This window comes from Spermophilus citellus, assembly GCF_964194105.1.
Source record: "Spermophilus citellus genome assembly, chromosome: 1".
Lineage (NCBI taxonomy): Eukaryota > Metazoa > Chordata > Mammalia > Rodentia > Sciuridae > Spermophilus > Spermophilus citellus.
Genome location: NC_138182.1, coordinates 82,618,391 through 82,644,596, shown reverse-complemented (window position 1 = coordinate 82,644,596; position 26,206 = coordinate 82,618,391). Strand labels below are relative to the sequence as shown.

General features: G+C 34.6%; 1 protein-coding gene across 1 annotated transcript in view; it reads left to right on the top strand.

Annotated features, from left to right (window-relative positions):
- Positions 1-599: 599 nt before the first annotated feature.
- NDFIP2 (Nedd4 family interacting protein 2) overlaps positions 600-26,206 on the top strand; it is a 58,364-nt gene continuing 32,757 nt past the window's right edge. The window contains exon 1 of the mRNA XM_081301818.1: positions 600-958. Within this exon, the coding sequence (XP_081157944.1) occupies positions 638-958 (321 nt within the window). The 5' untranslated portion in view covers positions 600-637. The remainder of the gene's footprint in view (positions 959-26,206) is intronic.

Below are 26,206 nucleotides of genomic sequence, written 5' to 3'. Positions count from 1 at the left end.
TGGGCACAAGAGGTATATAAGATATCACTATACTTTTCTTTAAATTTTATTGTGAACCTAAGTTGCTCTAAAAATAATCTTTTAAAAAAACTTTACTTTTTTTTTTTGTACTAAGGATTGAACCCAGGAATGCTTTAATATTGAGCTACTTTGCCAGTCTTTTTAATTTTTTAAAATTTTGAGACAGGGTAAGTCTTGCTAAGTTGCTGAGGTTGGCCTTGAAATTGCAATTCTCCTATCGCAGCCTCTGGAGTTGCTAGGATTACAGGCGTCGCCACCAAGTCTGACTCGATAATGAAGCTGAACGACCGTTTTAGGAATGCCCTGGAGATGGATTGCCTTGCAGTGTCCTAAGGCTGGATGAATAACAACAGGAAGCGGCCCTCAGGTGTTGTAAGAATGCGTCCTCTCTCCTCCCGATATCCGCCTCTCTGCAGTGTACTTGCTCATTCCTGCGCAAAACCCGTGTACACAGAAAAATCCAATCAAGGACGTCGGGTTTTTTTTTTTTTTTTCTTTCCCAGTTCCTTTTGTCACCTCCCACTCCCGACAGACTGACAACCTACACTGCTTCCCTGAACTTCCCCTATTTTCCCATCTCCTCCCACCCAGCCGTACCCTCTGAGCCACAGCGCGGATGGAACACCGGAGGAGCCAGCGAGCATGCGCGACCGTCCCGAGCATGCTCAGTAATGCACGCGACGCCCCGGAGCTTCTCCAGCGAACCGCGCGCGACGCGGAGATCTCCGCGGCTACTGCGGGAGCTACAGGAAGTGAAGCGTCCCCGCCGGGCGACCGCGGCGGCAGAAACCCAGGCGGAAGCGGCGCTGCGGCAACGACGTCGACTACGGGGGAGGCCGAGGGAGCTGAGCGCGGAGGGGACTTGTCCGCTCGGAAGCCGGATCCCGAGCCGGGCAGGATGGATCATCACCAGCTGGGGACTGGCCGCTACCAGGTGGTGAGTTCCCGGCCTCCTGGGACCTCGGGACTGACGCCCACTGTGGCCCCTGAATCCCTTTCCTCAGGTTATTTTTCGGGAGGACGTTCTAGTTAATTATTATTATTTTGGACCTCTGGCTTGGGCTTTTCCCCTCACACCTCTTCAGTTGGATTTCTGCTTGTGACTCTAATCAAGACCCTTCCCTCTTGTTCCATGTCTCCTCTTGGTCCCCTCATCCGCAACATATTCCACCCTGTAAGACAATCTTCCCACCGACACCGTAGAACTCATTTATTTCTCCTTATTCCCTGTCTCAGTCTCTCCCGAGACTGCCCAGGCGATTTTCATCTGGAAGCAGCTAAGTTCACATACCTGCCAGGAAGGTGGTCGCCGTCATAAATGGGGTGGGTGGGGGAGGTGTAAGTACTATGTACTAGGTTGGCTGCAGATTTGGTAAAATTGCGGGTTAGGAATTGTGGAACTGTAGAGAATAGCTTTAGTGCTGGCCTTGCCTGCTCTCGTTAACCTTGTCATTTTGTCCTTTCCCATTAAGTTAGTTATTAAAAGTGATTATATTCATCCCCCCCCCTTCATTCCCACATGCATTTTTTTTTGGAGGAGGGGTACAAGGAGCAGAAATCTTTTATTTGAAAAAATTCTGATCTTGTTTGAAAAATTAATTTTCACTAAACACAGGTTTTCCGGTTTCAACTATATAAATCTCTGTTACTTTAAATGTGTGAAATGTGTTGTTTGTTACTTTTTGTCAGTTTTCCTGTGTTTTTCCTTTGTATATTAATTCTGATGATGTCATTGGAAATTCTTATTGTAAATCTTATTTAAAAGTGTACTCAATAATAAATGACAGTTCTGTTGCAGCTTGGTAGCATGTTAGTCTATAAACTTTGAGATGATAATTTAGTTTAAACCTGTTTACTGAGGAAAAGGAGAAAAATGTTAATACCTATTGGTAATGATGCAGTTTATAGATTATAAAATTTTACAAATGTAGATTAGTTAATTCCATTATTTCATTCATATTTTTTTAATAATTTGCATATTATTGTGAATTAAGAATTTCTATTAATAAATGCATCTTGACACATGAAGAGTACTGAAAGATGACATCTCAAGGTATGTAATTTTTCATTTTTCTACGGAAGAACTCACAGTATTTCAGTTGTCAACTTGTCTACCTCCTGTAAAACCTCCAAATAAATCAAGTTAAGAAATTTCTGGAAATTTATCAGTATTTCCAAAATGATTTGGGAAATACTGGTGCTAGAATAGAGGGTGTCTTTTAATTTGTCAGTGTATACACTTTTGGTGGTTTTACTTTTTCTAAAGTAAATTACTTATTTTTGTAAACATTGGCAAAAATAAAATGCAATAGATAAATGTTGAATAATATTAGCAGTGGTACTTTTTTCATTTTTCTTATCTTTCTGTTCTGTTTGTTTTTCTTAATGGTATGAAGTGATTTAAATTCTTTCTTTTTGGGTGAATTTGCTTATTGGGATCAACAGTGTTCTCATACATAAGTCACTAATCAAAACAATTTTAATTGATGTAGCTGCACTTTAAATAATTTATTGTTACATTTGCTTTCAGTAGGTATTACCAGTTGAGACTATTTTTCAAAATTCCTGCTACCAAAATGTTGAAATCTGCTTTCAGGTTTAAAAAAAAAATTTTCTTTTTTAGTTGCAGATGGACACAATACATTTATTTATTTTTATGTGGTGCTGAGGATTGAACCTAGTGCCTCATATGTGCTAGGCAAGTGATCTAGCACTGAGTTGTAACCCCAGCCCATGCTCTTTCAGTTTTCAGATACTTTCTTTTATTCTACTACTTTCAAAAATAAGTGGATAACATCTTTTTTTTTTTTTTTTTTTTCCTTCTGACATTGGGATTTGAATCCAGGGACACTTTACTATCAAGCTACATCCCTTGCCCTTTTTCTTTTTTTATTTTGAGACAGACTCTGAGTTGCTCAGGCCACATTTGAACTTAGAATCCTCCTGACTTGTCCTCTCTAGTCACTGGAATTAGAAATTGAGCCACCATGCCCTGCTTACAATATCATATTTTATTGCCCCTTATTTTTTCAGTCCGAAGCTTTGACCTATATAGACTTTGAATGGGTGGAGGCATTCCTTGATAACAGAGGGCAAAACTCAGTTATTCTAAAGATTCTACTGCCTTTAGGTGGGATATCAGTTTGTTTCTCCTGTAACGCAAAGCAGTAGAGAATGTTAGCACAATTTAAATTTGCATTTTAATTTCTGTTATTTTGTAATTACATAGCAATTTCATCTATTCAGAATAACTCTTGGTTTTGTGAATGGTCTCATTAATAACTCTATCTTGGTATATGTTACAGAAACAGCTAAATTTAAGTTTTATGTAGACTTAGAAGCTAGATTTCTGTGTCTGACTCTGACTTTTAGGATGACCACAGCTGTTTTGTGACTGCTTTAGCTTGTGAGTGTGTGTGTGTGTGTGTGTGTGTGTGAATGAACTCTGGAATGGTTAATAAACTGGAGCAATAAACAACTTTGGTTGTTAAATGTTAAGAGATGACTAAGTCAGGAGACAGGCAGGTATCCATAGGAATGGAATGGTATGCCGTGTTATTTTATTATTTATTTAAAGGTTTAAAATTCAGCTCTCTATATTGGAAAACTGACAGTGCTGCCCAGAACATCAGAATGACTTTCTTGATGAATAGATAACCTTTCTCTGGAAACTGCTTTTTCTATGGTTGCTTCTTCCCTTCCATTGTTAAAAGGATCTGAATTTAGTTAAGTAAAGCAATTAAGTAAAAGAGTTAAGCAGTTAAGTAAAACAATGTAGAACTGCAAAAAGTCTTGATTGTTACCCTTCTAATTTGAAAAAAAAAAAAATCAGGCAAGTAAATAGTTTCTTTGACTTATGGGAAATTTAGTTTTGCTTGGTCAGAAAACAACAGTGTCCCAAATTATTAAATAATTAACTTGTCTTGCAGCTGTTAGACCACATTCTAACTTTGATCTTCTGTGTTTTAAAGGATCATATGCCTCCACTGAGGTGACTACTAAGATTTAAAAGGTATTCTGTGTAGAAGTTAAATTGGCAGTTTTCATTGTTAGCAGTAGTTTCCCAGACTGTGTTCCAGAATGATGATAATAGGTATTCTTGGAAGATTTATAACATATACTAGCATTTTAAAACTATGAGAAATTCTATAGTAAAGACACTGGTTTGGATTTGTTTACTTTTGCTCTTCCTCATCTATGATCACAGTTATTTTTAAAACATTTTAAGATTATGTTAATATTTCCATTCTAAAATGTTAGTTTTCAATGAAACATGATTTGAAGTATTCACATTATGAAGATTTGAATACTTTGCTCTTGGATCTGGAGAATTAAATTTGCCTTTGATAAATCAACTAGAAAGGAAGCTTTATAATTAATGGCCAAAAACAGGATTTGGAGCTAGTTATTTTATAGCTCAGTGGTAAAGTGCTTGTCTAGTTTTCACTGAGGTCCTGGGTTTGATCACCAGTACCATAAAAACAAAAAACAGGTTTTAATGTCATCTAGGCTTATATTTAAGTTGTGCTATTTGCAATTTTTGAGATATTGCCTTAGTTACTTTGCATCTTTTCTTTTTTTGGTATCAGGGATTGAACCCAGGGGTGCTTAACCACTGTGCCACATCCTTAGCCTGTTTATATTTTATTTAGAAACAGGTTCTCCCTGAATTATTAAAGCCTCTTTAAATTGCTAAGACTGTCTTTGAACTTGTGATCCTCTACCTCAGCCTCCCAAGCTGCTAGGATTACAAGCTTGTGCCACTATGCCTGGCCATTACTTTGCATCTTGAAGCTTCAGGGTCCTCATATAAGTGCCATCTCATGAGGATAGTGTAAGAAGTACCGAAATATATATAAAACATAGACTGGTACATGATAAATAAATGCCCTGTTTACAAGCTAATATTTTAGTCTGTTAAGGTTTTGTGGTGGTTGGCAGAAAACAGGAAAATCCCAAATCAAAGAAAAATAACATTACTCATGGCATCCTGAACATCAGCATATTTGAATAGATTTCTCTTGTTCTCAAGTTCCAAGAACCTATAATGGGTGTTCAGATGGACATAAGTAGGGGATTTGCTTCATAATTGAGGAATGCAGAGCCAAGGGTGCATTCCCCTTTAAAGCCAGCTTACAAATATTGTAGCAGACAACAAACAGGCTAGTTTACCTCTCCTTTGGACAGTTACATGCTGTGGTTGTCTTGATCTTTTTTGCCTATGTAGCTTATTACAAAAAACATTCAGTATCAGGAAATGGAAAGCTTTGCAGATGGCATACTAAGCAAGAATGTGTGGGGACATTCAAGCCCACGTACATGTTCTGGAAAAGATAAAATAAGGTGATTTTTCAGGTGAAGTAGCTTGCTTTCATTTTCCAACTTAAAGGAGTATTATAATCTTTTACTTTCTGTTGCTCTCTAGTTTTTATCCTCTCTTCTTTTTTGTGGGGAAGGGGGTACTGGGGATTTAACTCAGGGGCACTCAATAATTAAGCCACATCCCCATCCTGATTTGGTATTTTATTTAGAGACAGGGTCTCACTGAGTTGCTTACTGCCTTGCTTTTTGCTGAGGCTGACTTTGAACTCGCCATCCTGCCTTAGCCTCCAGACCCATTGGGATTATAGGCATGTCCAGCCATCCTCTCTTCTTGACCCACTCTGATTTCTTTAATCTTCATTTAGTTCCTTTGAACTTAGCAATATGCTTTCTCTGACTTATAGTTTTACTACACCCCCTTTACATAATCAAGGTTACCTAGTTGCATAATCTAATACTTTTTAGTTCTATCTTGCTTGAGTTCTCTGTTATGTTGTTACTGTGAACTTTATTCTTAGGCGTTGAAAGAATTGTGCCGTTAAATTTTATATATCATATATATAAATTTTAGAGCCTGTAGTTAGCAGTTCATTTTATTGTGTTTTTGTATATTTGTCAATCGAACTTATTTTTTGATTCTTTAAAAAGTAAGTTGCATATGTCAGTGTACTTCTGAAAAATCATATACTTGTCAAAAGCCTAGAGTTCACTATTTATTTATAGTTCTTTTTCTTTGGATTAAAATCAACATACACCAAAATACACAAATGTAACATCCCTGTTGAGTGAACTTTGATCCATGTAACTGTGTACTACTTTGAAAATATAGAGCAGAGGTCAGCTAACTACAGTCCAAATCCTGTTTTTATAAATAAAGTTTTATTGGAACACAACCAATTAATTTACAATGGCAGAGTTGAGAATTTGAGTCGGAGCCTATAAAGTCTGAAATATTTTCTATTCTGCCTGTCTTGTCTTGGGCTGCCATGAAAAGGATTAGATGAGTGGCTTAAACAACAAGAATTCATTTCTTAAAGTTTTGGAGGCTCAGAAATTTAATATCAAGGTGCTGGAGGATTCAGTTCTTTGGTGTGGGCTCTCTTTTTAGCATGGAGATGGCCAAAAGTTCTGGTCTCACTTTTCTTTTGAAGACAATTCCATCATGGGGACCCTTTCCTTATAACCTCATCTAAACCTTCTTATCTCCAAAAGGCCCCACCTTCAAATATCACTTTGAGGTTCAGGGCTTCAACATATGAATTTTGGGGAGATACAAATATTCAATCTGTACTCTTGCTCTTTACATGTACAGCTTATTGATCTGATGCAGAAGATTATTTCAAAGTTCCTTTATGATCATTCCCAACAGATCAATCTCTGTTCCCTAAGTAATTATTCTGATTTTTTTTTACTTCAAATTATTTTTTCAGTTCTAGAATCATATAGCATATAGTCTACAAAGCTTCTTACATTCAGCATAATTTTTTTTGAGGTTGATCCATTTTATTATTTATTTTAGTAGCTCATCCCATTTTATTCCTGAATAGTTTTTCATAATATAAATTGTATGACTATACTGCAGTTTATTTAGTCCTCTATTGGTAGACATTTGGGTTGTTTTCAGTTTATGCTATTAGAATTAAAGCTGTTGTGAATGTTTTTGTACACATTTTTTTGAAGACATGTTTTTATTTCTGTTGGATTGAATTATGAAATAATAGGATAGGTGTATTTATACTTATATAAGAAACTACCAGATATTTTCCTAAAATAGTCTTCCCATTTTACACTCCCACCATCAGTGAATGAAAGTTGTAAAATTTTGGTGTTGTCAGTCTTTCTAAAATTTCATCCATTCCACCAGCCTTATTTTATTTTTGAAGTTTAAAATTCCTATTCTTAGCTACAGGTTCCTGGAATGGGTCTTCCATATGTGTATAATGTCATATCTCAGGAATCTCTTCTCTTAAATTGTATGCACTGATTACTGTAGTCTAGAAGGACCTACTTATTATTAGTTATTCAACCATAGTATATTCTCTCCTACTTCCCTGACTTTAATCAGTCCTGGTCTAGTTTGTTTGTCTTATAAAATCTTACTCTTAAATGTAAAAACTCCTTTGAATCTATAATTAGGAGAAGGAGACAGGGAGAGTTTCTTGCATCTGTCATCTGCATTTAAAGCCAAGGAAAAATTGGGAATCACAGTATTAGAGATCTTGCTATACTGAATTAGGTGTTTTTATAACTTTCTACCTTCTAGACTAGTGCTTTTCTTCAAAGATGCTTTAGGGCTCTGTGAATTTCTGATTTCTATTTCATTTTTCAAATAAGTTTTAAACTTTTAAAAATTGTAATTGAAGAAATTCACACTCATTTGTTTTGTATACTGAGTTGTACAGCAACACTCAAACATATTGTTTATGAAGTTGTCATATATAGCTTGAAGACCACTATTATGTTCATTTTTGTTACCAGGGTGAATCGTTTTTAAATGGATCCAGACTAAAGTTTCTCTTGCTATTTCTGAACATGTCATAATAATAACTGTGTGTGTCATTGATTTGAGTGAATGTAGCTCATTAAAAAAATTATACATATGAGCAAATTGCTTCAGCGCAGTCAGGTGTGTTGGCTCACACCTGTAATTCTAGCTACTCAGAAGACTGAGTCAGGAGAATTACATGTTTGAGGTCAGTTTAGTCAATTTAGTGAGACCCTGTCTCAGAAATAAGAAAATTAAGAAGCTAGGGTTGTAGCTCAGTGGTAGAGCACCACTGGGTTTAATCCCCAGTACAAAAACAAACAAACAAAATCAACAACCTGAATGATGCTGAATTAAATGCTAGCCTTTGTAGCAGTTCATGTTCTAGTAATGGTGTAATGTATAGTAATGAGTCAATGCATTGGAGTTGCATCATGAAAAGGCTACATAATATAGATAGTGTGTAGGCTTATTTTATGTTTGGAGACTCATCAAATTTATGCTTAAGATGGAAGCAGTTTTTAGACATCATAATTGGTTAACTATGAAACATTTCCTATAACTCATTTATTCATTTAGTCAATACATAATATCTTAGAAAATATTTCTACCTGCCAATTTTTATGTTAGGAATTGGTGAATAGGACAGTTAAATTCTTGTCTCATGGCTCTTTCTTTGTTGAAGGGAGGCAGATAAATAAGTAACCGTCATTTCAGGTAGTTAACAAGTAAGTATAGTTTCAGATAGATGTAGGCAGTTTGAAGAAAATAAAGCACGTTAGTGGAATAAGTAATAAATTTTATCAATAATGAAATAGCAATAATAGAATAGTAACTACTTGCATTATATCAAAACTGTGTTGAGAACTGTGCTAAGTACTTTATACATATCAACACATTTAATTCTCAGTACAGCTCTGTGAAGTAGATAGTGCTATAATCCTCATTTTGTAAATGAATAAAATGGGATGCAAAGAAGTTAAATAATAGGCTCAGCTGTGATGAAGCTGGTGTTTAGACTTTGTTGTTTTAATTTTATATTGCTTTGTGACAAAATACTCCATCACAAGCATTTTGTTATCTTTCAGGATACCAAGTGTTGAGGCTACAAGTATAGTTCAGTGGTAGAGAGCTTGCCTGGTGTGTGTGAGGCCATGGGTTCACTCTCTAGTATCACACACACACAAATAAAAATAAATAAATTTCATGGGCTGACTGTGATCAGTAGAGCAGTTCTTTTGCTCCATATGATGTTAGTTGGGGCTATATCTATTTTGAGGCTTGGCTGCTTTGGATCTTCCAAGATCCACTAACTTGACTGGCAGTTGATACTGAGACTGTTGACTATCACATCTCAGTTCTCTTTCTGCTTTGTCTGTGTGTCCTCTTTACACACCTTCTCAATGTGACTTTGGCTTCTGACTGCATAGAAGTAAGAAGAAGCTGCCATCCTTCCTAAGGCCTGGAACTATAGATTCAGAATGTCATTTCTCCTTCATCCAATTGGTCAAAGCATTTTAAGGGCAGCCCAGATTCACAGGGAGAGGGAATAAGCTTTCATATCTGTTGGGGAGAAGGTTGCATTTACATGCAGGGAAGAAATTGATGGATGCTATCTTTGAATTAGTCAGTTTGACACCTTAGTAGGTAGATATCAGGATAGTCTATTACCTCCATGCACTTGTGACAGTCAACTGAGACTTGGTTGCTCTACCTCAGATTCAAAGATCCTGTTTTAGTTGACAAGTATTGCAGGTATAATCATTACCTGTGGAAATTAGTTTGTTGGTTTAGGAAATAGGAAGAAAGCTATGTGGCTGTAGCAAGGTGAATGAAATGGCTTACAGTGGAATAGGACAAAACAGAAATAACTTGTGTGCTGAATTTGATAGAATAATGGAACTCTCATTTGTAACTCCAGTTTATAATTTTTGCTTCATGAAAGCAAGTGAGTCCAGCTACATAATTTACAAGACCCAATGCCAAAAGAGAAAATATGGGACTCTGGGTTGGGGAAGTCAGTCTCTCCTTCTAGTAGTCTGCTGTCCCAACTCATAGCAGAAAGACAGTCTCCAGTGTATCACAGTCTCCCTGCTAGGTCATAACCATCACCCAAATCGGTGATAGGCTAGAGACTCCTATGAGTTGTTGGCTGAATCTGCCAAAGTAATGCCACCTTGCAGTGGAGAAGCACTGCCTTGCTTTGCCCCTGGTTGTAGGGTGAAGATGGGGAGGTCAAACTGAGCCAGCTGACTATGAGCCCTTCCTAGAGAGATAAACTGACTATGAGCTGAGGTTCTAAGTCCCTGTTCAGCATCAGACCCCTACTGGAGTTCACTTGTAAAACTCATATTCATCCAAGTGCCCTGGGCTATACCTCAGGAGGATGGATTGCAGGTTCAAGGCTAGCCTCAGCACTAAGTGAGGCCAGTTAGATCCTTTCTCAAAATAAAAAAGGCTAGGGATGTAGCTCAGTAGTAAAGCACCTTTGGGTTCATTCCCAGTACCAAAAAAAAAAAAAAAAAAAAAAACAAAAAACAAAAAACCAACCAAACCAAAAAAACCCAAACAACAACAACAACAACAACACAAAACAAAAGTACCCAACAACAAAAACCCCTCAGATTCAAAGATAAAATTATTAGAGATTTCAGGACAAATGATCACAAAACATAATACCCCAATCACAGAGCCCTCTCGAGGAAGTGGGGGACTGTGTAACTGCAGTCATCACATGATCATAAGGAAGGCCCTGAAAGTAGTCTTACTGTTGGGATGGTGGTTGTGATGGTGGTGATGATGACATAAGTCAGGAGTAAGTAAACTTTTATTAATAAGGGCCAGATAGTAAATATGTTAGGCTTTTCAGGCCTATGGAATACTTTCTGCTGACATTTATTAAATTTGAATTTATTGACAAGATCATTGTAATTAAGGCCAGTCTACCTACCATATTATTGTAAATCATCATTAGGTCTGTGTTTTCAGGCTATGTTGTTATGGATTCTTTGAAAAGTTTGATCACTTAGCTGGAATTAAGGTGTGGGTAAAATTCTTGTTAAAGACATGCCAAATGCAAGTTGGGAAATGCTGCACTAGTTTCAAGATTTACTATCAGATTATTTCAAGGTTTTGACTGACTTACTTTTAAGATTTGTTTGAACATGAACAGTTTAATGCTTTAAAAGTTCAGGAATGTGCTGTGTTTTAAAAGTTTGTCTATGATGTTTCTCCAGAATTACCCAGAACATTATATGAAAAAATTGTGTTGTTTGGATAGAGGCTTTGAGAGTAATGAAATACAACTGGAGTTTTTTTTTTTTTTTGTTGTTGTTGTTGTTGTTAAGAGTCTCTTAATATGATGGGGCTAACCTCTTTACTGATTTTGGAGGGTCTTAAGAAATGTAGGCTGTAAGATATTAGAATGAAGAAATTCAGTAGTGATAGTTTTAGTACAACATTTGTTCTCTTCACCCAGAGAGCTTTCATTTATATCAGATGACTTTTTGTGTGATTTCCCTAAAAAGGGGAGGAGTCTCAAAATTATACTTGAGACTCTTTTCAGTTTCAGTTTGTAATGTTTGAATAGCAACATAAGCCCTTGCTTATTACCTTATTTCTACTTATTTTTTTATTTCATCACACACTTCAGCCATGTTTTGAACTATAATACTCGTGTTCTCTGCTGTCTGTAACCACCGCCTCTAACCTTGCCCACTTTGTCTTGTGGTTTTTGAATGTAATATTCCCCTTTTCTCTCTCCTATCTCCCTCCTCTGGGAACTGATGTCTATTCTTTATTAACATTTATGGTGTTTTAAAAATACTTTTTAGTTGTAGTTGGACATTTATTTATTTATTTTTATGTGGCGCTGAGGATCGAACCCAGTGTATTACATGTGCCAGACAGGCGCTCTACCATTGAGCCACAACCCCAGCTCCAATATTTATGTTTTGATGTTATTTTCTCCAGGAAACCTATCTAACCCTCTGTGTTCGCATTGCTATTTCCCACTTTTCACTTCTAGGTTTGTGTGTGCTTTTATCATGCTGCACTTGTACTTGTTATAGCCCTTCCTTCATGGTATATATTTCCCCACTGGCTTGTAAACTTAGTAGGAAGTAGGACATAGATCTGTTGTGTTTATAATAGTATATTGCATTGTTTCTGACTTCTTTATTATAGGTGCAGAATAAACACTTATTGAAGAAATAAATGAATGCATTTTCTGAATGATTGCAAATGTATGTATGGAGATATGGATATATTATTATATTTATAAAGAGGTGTATAGTGTTAAAGATTCTGTCCTGGAAAAGTAATAATGTATTGTGTAATCTATATAGTATTGATATTCTTGATGTCTATACTTAGGTATGTAATTTGCTCTTAGAATATTGCTATTACAATTTTTAGATGAATTCTGGTGTTTTTGCCTAATTCCTCTTCTAACTAGTAGTTTGCATTTGCAAGATAGTAACCATAGTTAGATTATTTGGACACCCATGAAAAGGAAAAGAAATGTTTCTAAATACTGGGGAAGTAGAAAAATCTTTAGTTATCATTTTCTTCAGTCTTCTCATTTTATAGAAGACTATCTAAGGGAGATTCTGTTCAACAAAGCATGGAGGACAAATTTTATTACTTGTAAACATATCAACAGAGTTAAAATACATCAAAGATCCTGAGAAATAAAACTTTCATTACAGTTAACTTTCTTTTATTTATAGTAATGCCAGACGTGGGGAGGATGGGTGGAATAGCATTAAGAGGCTGTTAGTCACCTAGCAACCAAGTGAACTCAACTGTTGTACAGAACTAACAACCCAATACTGGAAGATTACTTCTGCTTGTAGGCAAGTTTTCTTTAACCCTCATATGTAAATATGCCAAATAGAACATATACACCATTTAAAAAGTTCAAGTAGCAAAGACAAATAATGAGAAACAGCAATCTTCTTTTGCACCATTTGTCCTTTATATCTTTCTCCTCTAAATAAATGACCTTTAACTCTGTTAGCTACTTTATTTATTCAACTTTGTATTTTTAATATGTATATTTAACTACTTGCTGATTTATTAATTTTACTTGGCTTTCTTAAATGTTTACTTTCTCTACCAGATCATTTTCTCTATAGTCCTACCTCTTGTGCTTAACTCTTGATTCCTCACTTAAAAGCATTGTGACTTTGGGCCAGTTGCCAAATGCTACAGTTTTCTCATCTATAAATTAAGGATACCACAGGTACCTGTCTCATAGAATTATTATGAAGATGAATCACATTATTTATAAATGTGTTTAATTTGCCCTTTTCCCCTAGATTTTCCCCTCTACTTTTATTCTGTGAATGAGAATGAACTTCTAAGATTTTTTTCCTTTTAAGTTTGAGTCCTTTTAATGCTTAATACATCCATCTTGGTGATATACTATATGCACATAAGAATGTATAATTTTCATTTCCTATGTTTCTATTCATACTTGAATGAATGAATTTTTTTATGATAGATTTTTTTCAGCCTAAAAAACTTCCTTTTAACATTTCATAAAGTCCAGATCATCTGATAATTCATCTTATAGCTTTCCTTTATCTGAAAATATCTTTATTTTGCCTCTATTCCTGAAGTAAATAAATAAAAATATACTTTTGGGTATAGAATTCTTGACTCAACTCTTTTAGCTCTTAAAGGTATTCTTCCATGTCTTCTTCCTGTCATGGTTCCTGATGAGAATTCTGTAATTATTTGAATTATTATTTCTTTATATATGATATATTATTTTTCTCAGGCTACTTCTAGTAAATTATCTTTATCTTGATTTTTCTAGTAGTTTTATTATGATGTGTGTACTTGTAGTTTTCTTTGAATTATTCTGTTTTGGTCTAATCAAAATTGAATTTGTAAATTTACTACTTTTATAAATTTGAGAAATTATGTCTATTATTTTTTTCTTGTTCAAATCTCTCATTTCCTTTAAGCATCACCTTTCTTTCTTTCCTTTCTTTTTGTTTTTTTAACATTTTAAAGGTTTAACGTTCCTGTAGCTTTTTTTTTTTTTTTTTTTTTTACTCATTTTCTTTTCTCTTACAGGAGGTAAATTCTATCAGCTTTAATTCACTGTCTCTTTCTTATTCTTTGTGCTATTGATTCTACCTAGTGAAATTTTTTTATGTTTTATTTTTCATTCTAAAGTTTTTATTTGACTTTAAAAAAAAATGTTTTCCATTTACCCAGTGAAATTTCTTGTCTTTTCATTCATTCCAAGGTAATTTTGCTTTACTTCCTAGACATAATTATAGTAGTTGCTTCATGTTTGGTGACTTAGGTTGAGTCATCTTGGGGTTGGCATTTACTGATTTCATTTTCCTTGGAGGATGACTTATATTTTCCATTATTGGTAGTAATTTTGGATTTAATCCTGGATCTTCTGATTTTTTTTGTGTTGTACTCTGGAGAATGTTAATATTTTTGTTTTAGCAGGCAGTGAACACAAAATCAGATTGTAAATATTTTCTCACACTCTATGTATAGTGGTTCAAATCTTAGCTCAATTCCTTAGGTCTTTATTAATCGATATGACTCTTACATATGTCGTGGTTTGAGGGTTAATAGTTCCTAGGAGAGGCAAGGAGGGAAAGAGGGAGGGGAGGGGAGATAGGGGTGGAGACTATCTAGTATAGAGTTTTACTATCCCTCTATATCCCAGAATGTTTTCCTTAATGTCTGGGATGCCTGGGTAGTTGTTTATTTTTATATTTTGTCCTGAGCTTTAAGTTGCAAAAAGTAGTAAACCTCCAGTGGGGGGTTTGGCTTTGGTGGCCACTGCCATGCTGGAACTAAAGTCAACTGTAGATTTTTTTTCCCTATTCTCTATTCTCTGTATTTAATTTTCTTCCTAGTATTTTTTGTTTTGTTTTCCTTATGTGTTAGAGGTTTTCTTTCTTTTCTTACTTTGTGTTTTCCTTTCCCCTTCTTCCAGAGGTTTTCTTTAAATTTGGGATTCTTTCTGTGCCTATTTATATCCTATAAACTGTATTTACAACCGGCCTTTTTTTCTGGGAGTTTCCCAAATGTCAGTGTCTGCCATTTTGTTCAGAAGCTATGGCAATAGTTTAGGTGAGGTATATAATAGTGGCTTGGAGAGAAGGGTTGAAAGAGGCTGGTTAATAGGTACCAAGTTACAGTTAGAAAGGAGGAGTGAATTCTGGTATTCTATTGCATACTAAGGTGGTTATAGTTAATAATGTATATTTCAGAATTTAGCTAAAAGAGAGGATTTGAGTGTTATATACCACAATAAATAATAAAAGTTTGAACTGATGATTCTGTCAAAATAGCTCTTTAAAAAAAAAGGTGGCTTGTATTAGCAGCATTAAAGAGAAGTGTATGAATGGAATTGGATGTGTATGTGTGTTTGTGTGTGTATGTATTCAAATTATCATTATAAATAATCATAAAAGTCAACTTTTTGGGAGAGGTAAGATAGATTGCTACCTGAGAATTTTTATTGTAGTCATTTTTCAAGTAGAGCCTGATTTAGAGACAACAGAACTGAGTTTGAATCTTGATTCTGCCTCTAATTATGTGTGACAATTCAGTTCTATTATGTTTGTTTCATTATCTGCAAAAAGGAGGATATCCACTTCAGAGGACAGTTGTTAAATAGGTAAATATGTAGGGTGCCTTTGTTTTAGTGTTTAAGCTAGTGTTTACTGAACATTCAGTGTATCAGGCATTGATGTGTTTGTGATTTGTAAGACTATTTTGTAATCCTCACAACACTATAAGAAAATAGTCTCCATTTTATAGATCAGTGATAACAGTAAGGCTGGCCAACATAGCAAGAGCTTGTCACAAAAAAAAAAAAAAAAAAAAAAAAAAAAGAACCTCAGACACTTTACCAAAGAAGACATACAGGTGGCAAACAAGCATATAAACAGATGCTCTACACCATTTTGAAATGCAAGTTATAACAACAGTGAGTTACCACTATACACCTAATAGGATGGCCCAAATTCAGAACACTTGACAACAAGAAGTGCTGGTTAGGATGTGGATCAACAGGAACTTTCATTTATTGTTGACTGGAACACAAAATGATACAGCTGTTTTGGAAGATAGTTTGGTGGTTTCTTACAAAGTTCAATATATTCTTCTTCTTGTTTTTGGTTGTAGATGGACATAATGCTTTTATTTTATTCTTTTTTTTTTTTTTTTGCATGTGGTGCTAAGGATTGAACCCAGTGCCTCACATGTGCTACACAAGTGCTCTATTACTGAGCTATAACCCCATTCTTAACATACAATCTAGCGGTCACACTCCTTGGTATTAACATAAAGGAGTTGGGAATTATGGTCTCACAAAAACATGCACATGTATGCTTACAGTAATTGTCAAAATTGTGAAACAACCAAGATATCCTTCAGTAGGTGAATGGATAAATAAACTATGATACATCCAGATGATGGAAATGAGCTATCTAGACCTTAAAAGACATAGAGGAAATATATATATTGCTAGGTGACAGAAGCCAGACTCACAAATCTATATACTTTATAATTTCAATTATATGGCATTCTGGAAAAGCAAAACTATGGAGAGTAAAAAGATAAGTGCTTGCCAAGTGTATGATACTCTCAGATTGTATAGTTGTACAGAATACATAGATGTAATTATATATATGTCAGAAGCCAAGAGTGAAACCTGATGTACACTATGGACTTTAGATGTAGTGGTATGTCATTATAGGTTCCTCAGTTGTAATATGTACTACATTGGTGGGGAGTGTCTAATGGGAGAGACTTTGCATGTGTGGGGCAGGGGTTATATTGTATATCTCTGTACTTTAGACTCTTTTTGTGAACCTAGATCTCAAATAATAATGATATGATGAATAAGTATAGGGGAATATGATTAACAGCAGGAGAAACTAAGCAAGTAATAGTGTGTATGTATGCATGTGTGTTTGTCTTCTGATATTCTGAAGTTATTCAGTTTATATGTTTAGATTTATCAACCAACTGTTTAGAATATTTGCTTTGGCATATAATATTTTGATGGATCAACCCTTTAACTGTTGTCTGTAGTGGTGGCCTGGCACTTACTGCTTCCTGAATGAATCATCAACAACAGCATGTTTTAGCAATTGATGTTACTGTATTTAATTTTGCTTGAGGATTTTGGTTTTAGTGTCTCTGGGTTTGTAGGAGGAAAAAAATTAAATGTTATATGAAGGAAGTTGGTGTTGGTCTGGTGCTAGCGCTCTGCTTTACCTGTGATAGAATATGCTAGCTTTTATTTTTCTCCATTCTCCTTGATGTAGTCCTAGTATTATACAGAGCAATATTATGGCCTTGCCTCAGCCCTCCTAGTTATTAGAAGCTACAAGTTTTGGGGATTGATGAGATGGGATTTGTACCTGTTTCCTGTACCCAATGTTATACCTGGAACATGTTAGACATTTAGTAAGTGTTGGTTGTGTGGCTGATTGATGACTAATTGATTGAATGAGAATGCATGAATCATGGGAAGAAAATGAGTCTCAAAGAGGTTAATAACACAGTCAAGGTTTTCCATCTAGTAGGTGGTAGACCTGTATCTTAAATTTAAATCTGACACCAAAACATATTGTTTTCTAATTTATTGTTTTAGCACTATCTGATCTTCTAAAAGAACACAAATTCAAATAAGATAATGCATTCATTTTTAAAATGACAAATGAATATTGATAACAGTAACAGTGGTTTTGTGCTTTAAACCCCTGTGAAAGTAATTAAACTAAACCAGTTACACATGATCTAGCTTCACTCTAGTCTCTTTGTATCAAACTTGTTATCTATTGTTAAGGTTCAGCTAAGAATCTTAAAAAGTTGTCAGAGGAGAACAAGGACCCCTACAAAAGGAACAGATGACTGGTCAAGGTAGGAGGAAAACCAGAAGGGAATAGTTCTCTGGAAGCTAAACAAACAAACAAACTCATTAAAAATATAGTCAAGTGTTTTGATTATATTGAAGATTTTAGCTAGGCGGAGGTCTGAAAATGGGCTTTTGAATTGAACAATTAAAAGTTCATCATTCTTAGCAAGAGATGTTTAAAGCCAGATGGTAATGGATTGGGGGAGGAAATGAGAATTGGAAGTGTAGAGAATGAGATTGGATAGATACCTTTTTTCCCCCTTTCAGGATGTTTGTCACCGAAAGAAGCAAGAGATAGAAATAGTTTAAAAAGCATGAGAAAAGTATTTTTAGCTAGGGGCAGGTTTTTTAAAAGTATGGTGTGAATAAAATATATGTGTGGGTAGAGAGAAATAAGTCAGTGTTGAAAGGAGAAAGAGATATCCTTTAAAGAAAAATTTCTTTGAGAAGCAGGATCTTCTCTGTATATTTGTCTGGCATTTGGGAGTGAAGAATATAAGTTAGGAGGGGTGCCATAAGGCTAAGTTTAGAGCTGTAGGAGAGAAGTTGAAGGAATTTTTGCTTGAAAGCATATTTTCATCTCTAAAGTCGGAAGCAAAGATTTTTACTGCAGGTTCCATGATAGGAAATGGGTAAAGGAGAATGGTGGTGTTGAAATACTTCTGTTGGTGAGGATTAATAGTGAGAACACTGCTGGGCTTGGAAACTAAGTTCCTTGTGGCACCAAATCGGTTGTCTCATTTGTTTTTCACCCTCCACAGGCAGGCTTATTCCAGATGATTGGGTCTTGGTGGGGTAACTGCAACTGAGGTACGAGGACTAGGGAGTGGTACTGGTGAGTGTCATGTAAGTTTTTCATTTTATTATCCAGGTTACAACAGGATAGATGTTGTGTTGGTCAGCTTTTCATTGCTGTGACCAAAATACCCAACGAGAGAACAACTTAGTGGAATAAAATACTTTGTTTGGGCTTAGGTTTCATAGCTTTCAGTACATAGTCATGAACTCCATGCTCTGGACCTGAGTTGAGGTAGAAAATCATGGGGAAGAGTATGGTGTAGGAAACCTCTCAGTTTTTGGTAGTCAGGGAACATAGAGAGGGGCAGGAGCCAGGGTGACAAAATATAATCCCCACAGGCACACTTAGTGACCTGACTTACTGCAGCGGTACATCTGTCTATGGTTGCTACCCAGTTGTCCATTCAGATTAGGATGGACTGATGAAGTTCCAGCTCTTATAATCTAATCATTTCACCTCCTATGTTAACACAGGAGCTTTGAGGGGACATCTCATATCCAAACTATAGCAGAAGGTAAAATCAGATGCTAGTGAATGAGGGTCACAAATAATAGACTTAGTAGGAATGAGAAAACTAGATTTAAGGCTAGGAGATTGTGATCAGAAACTAAGATGTACCAATTTATTGTTTTGGAGAGGAAGCACTTCTGAATGATGACCAGGCCAGGGAATCTGCCAGGGGAGTAGAGAACTGAGGTCAACTCCAGATACCATCACTTCTTATTTTATAGGTGAAACATTAAGATGGTTTAGCTTTCTGTTACTAAAGTAGGATGTAAAGTCAAGGGAATCACATTGAAGTGGGAGCTGGCTTTAGGTCTTTTTTTCCTAAGGGTGATTTGGGCTGTTGTAAATATTACTTGTCAAGAACAGGGTGAAAAGGGTCTGGCAAACTGCATGGACACTGTGAACTTGAAGACAGGCTTTTGAACTATTATTGACAGTATCCAAGGAAAATTTCTTGATTATCTTGTTCTCATGTAAGGGAAGGTGTGGGTATGGGAAGATTCACATTCCTATTTGAAAGGGCTTCCAGGGATGTAGAACCATCTAGGGAATGTTGGATTTCTATTAAATGTGGAGAGATTATTTTATGAAATGTCTGAGTGTGTAGAGGAGTTAATGATCATATAGGGTTTCTAGAGACATTGGAAATTAGTAGGGCCTCACTTGTACAGTTTTAACTTACTGTATTTGTTTTCATGCAACATTAAATTTTTTTTTTACCATTTAGGAAAACTTTATTTAAAAATAATTTTAGAAATAAAAAAATGAGTGGTAAAAACACTTGAATTGCTGTGTACCATTCACCCAATTTCCCCAAGTGATAGCATTTTACTACATTTGCTTTTTGATATTCTTTTTATTTATATGTGTATACACATTTTTCCCTGAAATACTTGAAAATAAATGGTAGACATTAGATCTCTTTGTATTTAAAAATTTCTTTATACATTTTCTAAAACAAAACATTCTTTTATGTAGTAGTATAGTGTAATTTTTAAAAGGTTTAACATTAACACAGTAATCTATAAAATAAAGAATAGTAAAAAAATAGTAAAAAAAAAAGTAAAAAAAAAAAACTTGCCAGCAACCATGTTACATATTTTGTCTATGAACAGTCATTTTGAAACTGTTAAAATTTTTTTCTTATTTAATATTGGAATAGTGTATGGTTCATACCCCTCAAAACTTTTTAACTTCCTTTACATCATATCATGAGCATTTCCTTATGTTGTTAAGTATTCTTTAAAAGCAGTATTTTAAATGCTGTATATATTCCATTATATTAGCAGTGTTTATTTTGAATGTGTAGGGTTTTTTTTCTAGTTATCTATTATAACATTATGATGAACAGCTTTAAATTTCTGGTTAGTTTCATGAGTATGGTGTTACAATTGGAATTATTAGGCTGAAGTGTGTGAATGTTTTAATAATAACCTTTTTATTTTTATAGATGTGATATATTATTTAGTTTTTAAAATGTTGGCAGTGTAAGTACAGAGAGACAAGCAGTCTAGGCACCTAAATCTCATTAACCAGAAATAATGTATGATAACATCTGACGAACAGCATTTCATTCATGCTTATGTATAAGTAGAAATAATTTTATAAGAATGAGATAATGCTATTTATGCTATTTTTAAAAATAAGAAGTATGATTTTGTTTGAATTTACTACCAAAGGCAGAAACCTTAAAGAATTCCTGAACTCTAGGAAAAGTTTTTTTTTTTTTTAACCACTGGAATTACAGGTGTGCGCCACTGCGTATATGGGTCATGTTTGAAAATCTCTCTTTTGACTAGTTATGGAAGAAAACTTGGCTCTTTTTTTTCTTTTTTAAATTTAAACACAACTCTGAAACATTTCAAAATAAAGTGTGGAAAATAATATAAAACAGTTCTATATTCACCATGGAGATAATAGATTTTATCTTTTTGCTATGTTTGCTTTAGATCTTGAACTTTCCTCAAAGTCTTCCTTTTCATGTTTTCTCTTCTTAACATGCTGAAGTTGATATTTATCCTTGTGAATGTTTTTCTGCTTTATTTTTACTGATTATATTTGTATTTCTATGCAATCTATACTTTAGTTTTAGATTTTTATAACAATATATTTGTTACATGTATTACAATGTATTTTGCTATTTTTTAATTTTTGAATTGGCTTTATTCACTTAGCATGTTGTTAAGATTTGATGATTAATACAGATAAAATTCAACAGTTTCAATTGTTGAATTGTTATATAAGTTATAGAGTAAAATTTTTCATTACCTTGAGCATTTTTTATGTCGTATGTGAGAGTTTTCTAATGCCAACAGCTAGAAGTAGAATTATTTGGTCTGCAGTACCTGAAGTTGCCAAATTGCTCTTCAAGGAGATTGAATTAGTTTATTATATTCTTACTAACAATAGATCAAGTCCATCCTTTCCAGCATATGTTTTACTTCTTTAATTACTAGGAACATTTTTAGTAACACTTCATCTTTCATGGCAGATATTTGATCTCTAAAATTTAAAATTTAAACATGCAGTTTTTAAAAAAATTCCAGTTTTTTGCTGATTTTCATATCCATGTCTTATTAAGTTTAGTGAAATTTTACATCATGTAAGAGCTCAGTGGTAAAAACAAAAAAACCAAATAAAACCCCCAAACTTGCATGATGTTATTGCATATGTTTTCCCAATGAAATTTGTTTTGCTAGGCTTATTTTTACTAATTTGCACTAAAAAATTGCCCCTTCTGTGACCTATTTCAAGTTCTTGCCCTTATATATATATATTTTTTTACTATTGTGCCTTTTTTTTTCTTGTATGAATAAAAAGTCCCACGTGTGAACATTTATAATTTTATTGTACCATATAAGTCACTGATGCTTCCATCAGTGTGTGAAGAGTTGTCAGGCAGCTTAGTTTATCTCTAATTCAGGGACCTTAACCTACTTGTAATTTTTTTTTTGGGGGGACAGTTTACTGTTGACTGTCTATTTGTGGAAGCATGGTCATCTCTAGTTATTCTAGACTTGGATGATGGTGTTGGAGTTTATATTTGTTTTGTGGGATACTTATTCAGTGATCTATGGTTTTTGGAAAACAGTTTTAATTTAGTAAATTTGGGATACTCAATTATTAAATTATAGTGACTGCCTTACAACAATAAAATGATTAAATATTTCAAGTTTCTACTATATGTAAGTACTATGGAATCATATGTATGACGCATGATACTTGATCTTGATATGTTCAGTGCACACGGTGTTTGTTACTTGAGTCATCTCTCCTTTGGTAAGAGAAAAACTCCAATAAGCTTAGAAAGCTGTGCATTTAATGAGAAACCATGCCTTAAGCTCTACACCCTATTTTAGGGGTTACCAAAATGAACAAAACATACTTCCTAAGTTTTCAAAAGCTAATAATCTGATTGGAAAGACAGAAATATCCTCAACCAGGGTCCTTCAGCCCCCAGGGCTTCATAAAGTAGCACATACTTGCAACAGGGTGTTTCCTGAAAGAAAATGATTACAAAACTTCCTAGCTCTTGTTTTTTGTTGTTTTGTTCCTAGAGAGTTTTTCTTTCTTTCTTTCTTTCTTTCTTTTTTTCTTTCTTTCTTATTGTTGAAGATTCAGATTCTGATTGCTGAAAGGGTGCTTATTTTAAATTCACGGATAGCTATTTTAATATTTTTTACTATGCTTTAATGTTAGAGATCCCAGTCCTTAATTATGAAGCATACTCTTCACGGCATTTTAGGTTTTTTTTCTTTTTAAATTTATTTTTTAGTTGTAGGTGGACACCATACCTTTATTTTATTTTTATGTGGTTCTGAGGATGGAACCCAGTGCCCCATGCATGCTAGGCAGAGTGCTCCACCTCTGAGCCACAACTCCAGCCCCGGGCCATTTTAGTTTTTAAACTTTACCATCTACCACATTTGCCAATGTATTTTTGATTCGTGCAAATCAGAAACCCCTGGAAAATCTGTCAAAATGTTCTTATTTAATTTGATTAAGGGAAGAGGAACAGATAAGACTTTATTATAAATTGCAGTTATCATTATGTTATTAATCTCTGTATTAACAGAATACCAGTATGTTGGCTTGTAAAAATCAGCATTGGAATATTTTAAAAACTCAGGATTAAAGATTCAAACATGATCATTTAAAATTTCTTCTGCAGTTTCTCCTTCCGAACCAAAATTTTGTCCTCAAGCCAATTAAGGAAGGATATATTAAACATAAGAATTACCTATGTCATTTCTAATTAAACATAATTCAGTGAAAGGCAAGCTTGATTTGGAAATTAGTTCTAATTTGGAAATTAGTACAGAAAATACTGAAAAGTGCCTTGGTATTCCCTTGGCTGTATTGAGGAAGGGAGGTACCTCATCACTTTTCCAGTTTTACTACTTATCCTGTTAACACAGTTTTGGGTATACTCTAATTGCATCATCCTAAAAGCCTGTCTTTGACCTATGTTCCCTTCCCAGTTGAAGGCCCATGCTGGCAGGTGGGAGTTAGTTGGTGTGAAGTAATACCCTCATTGATGTAAATAGTAAGGTCCTGGAATGGGGTCTCATCCAAGTTTCCAGGAATTTAAGATTGTCTTAGGGCACTGCTCCCTGTTGGCCCCCTCCACATATTTCCTCAAAGTCTAGTAATCCAACAATCTACCTCACACCAATTTAGCATGGAAAGACCACAATTCATGGCATAAATATATATTTCATCATGGAAGATGTGCAGCCACATTTTTAAAAATTTTATGCCAACATATGTTTAAATATAAGATATTTAAAGTTTATTTTAAAGAATAGCTTTTTTTTTTTCAAAATCTGTTTTGGGTTTGTGTCTCTCTACACTACAGTATTCTGTTTCATCAATGCAAACAGCTTTTTGAGAAATACTTAAGTAGGTTGCAGTTTTAAGCAATTAGGGTAGATAGGTGATTATATCCCTGAAATCCCTTTCATTTAAATTCCTGGAAGAGTGTTGATAACTGCAATTTGTAATAAAAATTCTTATTCCTTTCCCCTCTCCTTAATCAAATTAAATAAGAACATTTTGACAGATTCTCCAAGGGTTTCTGATTTGCATGCACCAAAAATAAGTCAGCAAATGTGGTAGATGGTGAGAAAGATGAAAGAAAGGAAATGATGGGGGGGGGTGGGGAGAGGGAGGAGGTGTCGGGAGGAAGGGGGAGAGAGAAGAGGGGGAGGGAGGAAAACAGGTGTCCCAGTTAATGCAGAAATGTTCTGAAGTGAAATGATTGGGTTGTGAGGGGTGTAACCCAACTAGTCCATCCTAGTTTGAGTGGGCCAACAGGGGGTAATTACAGGCAGGCAGGGTGTATCTGAAGGAGAATGGGTCATTGGGAGTGTGCCTTTCCCCCCATTTCCTTTCTTTCCCCATTCTTTACAGAGTAGGAGATCAGCAAGCTGTAATCTGTGTTAAGATCATATTCAGATTTGTAAATACATTTTTTCTTAGATAAGATCTTAGTAAGCTAAATAGAGTTTTGTAGTTTGTTGATATTTTATAACATATTAAGAAGCATATGTCATTTAACTAAAGGATTGAACACAGCTAATGAGTATACCATATAGAGCACATTATGTTAAAGAAGGGAATCTTGGGATCTACGATAGTTAGGTTTCAGTTTTAGCATATGAAAAGGAATTTAACCAGAGGTGCAATTCTTTTGAAAGCAGAAATTTATATAAAGTTTACCCCACCTGTTGGTTTCTTTGTTCCTTGGAGGTCCTTGAGATGTAAGTATTTTTCAGCCCCTTCCCTTTTTACTTACCTAGGAAAGTAATAATTAGCTGTGAGAATTGTCAAAGGATTTGAATTAGAATGTTTATTTTCTCTCATGACTTTCCATTTTATGATTATTTGTGACAGGTAACCTATGTTGCATTTTCTTTTAATTTTAACCAAAGCTGTGTTTTTGGAGTGTTTTTGGAGGGCTTACTTTTATTTTTAGTGTTTAACAACACAGATATAACGTCTACTTTTGTAGAGCTATTACTTTAACTGGGAAAACAGAATGTAAATGATTGATTACATAAATAAAATGCTATTGTGTTAAGTGCTCCAAAGAATAGAATTAAGGTTATAACTATATCAAAAGAATCCTGTTCATAAAAGTTTTCATGACAATTTGATTATGAGATCTATACAATATGTAGAATTAACTAGGCACCGAGAGAAGTAACAGAATTGAACAAAAATCCAGAGCCCTTTTTTGATATTTTTGTGAAAAATACATTAATGTGTACACATTTGGAGCTCAGAAAAAGAGCTAATCTGGCAACATAATTTTGATTTTCTACTCATTAATCAACTTAATCACTCCCATCAATATAATAATACCATCTATTTTCTTAAGACAAATACTCTCGATTTTATTTCAATGTACTTTGTGGGGTTTTGTTTTGGTTTTTTAAATGTGGTGATGGGGATTGAATCCAGGGCCATGTGCATGCTATGCAAATGTTTTGTCACTGAGCTACATCCCCAGGTCAAGAAGATAGCATTTCTAATTTACATATAGATATATGTTTTGTTTGGTTATAATTCCAGACTATATCATTTTCAACCAAAAAAAGCCTGCATAAATATAAATCTAAGGGAGCTGTTGTAAGGATACTAATGTCATATTTTATGTTGGAGAATGCACATAGTATATATCTTTCCATTTTGTTTCTGAGATATGCCAAGCCAGAAAATAGAGGTCTCATTTTATTGCATTTTTCTTTTGTTAAAAAATTAAAAGTTTCTGTTAATTTACATTTGGGACGAAAGATCTCACCACCTATAGCTATTTTTTGTGTATCCTAGAAATTTTGATTGTTCATATATATTATATAAAATCTTTACTTTTTAATGCAATTTCACTGTATATTCCCTTCTACAGCTTTTTTTTTTAATTTGACCTAACATGAACAACAGACAGCAGCAGTTTTAAGATGAAACCAAAACCTTTATTTTTTAAAGACAACTTACTTGTGTCTTGCTAAAAATGACTGTTGGTTTTAATCAGACTTGTTCAAATGATGAAGCAAGCATCTGGAACTCATAGTCCTCTTTTGTAGAGCACCATGAAATACTAACATGTTTTGTTATACCAACAAGAAAAGTTTTGCTAGCAGAAAATTTCCCTATA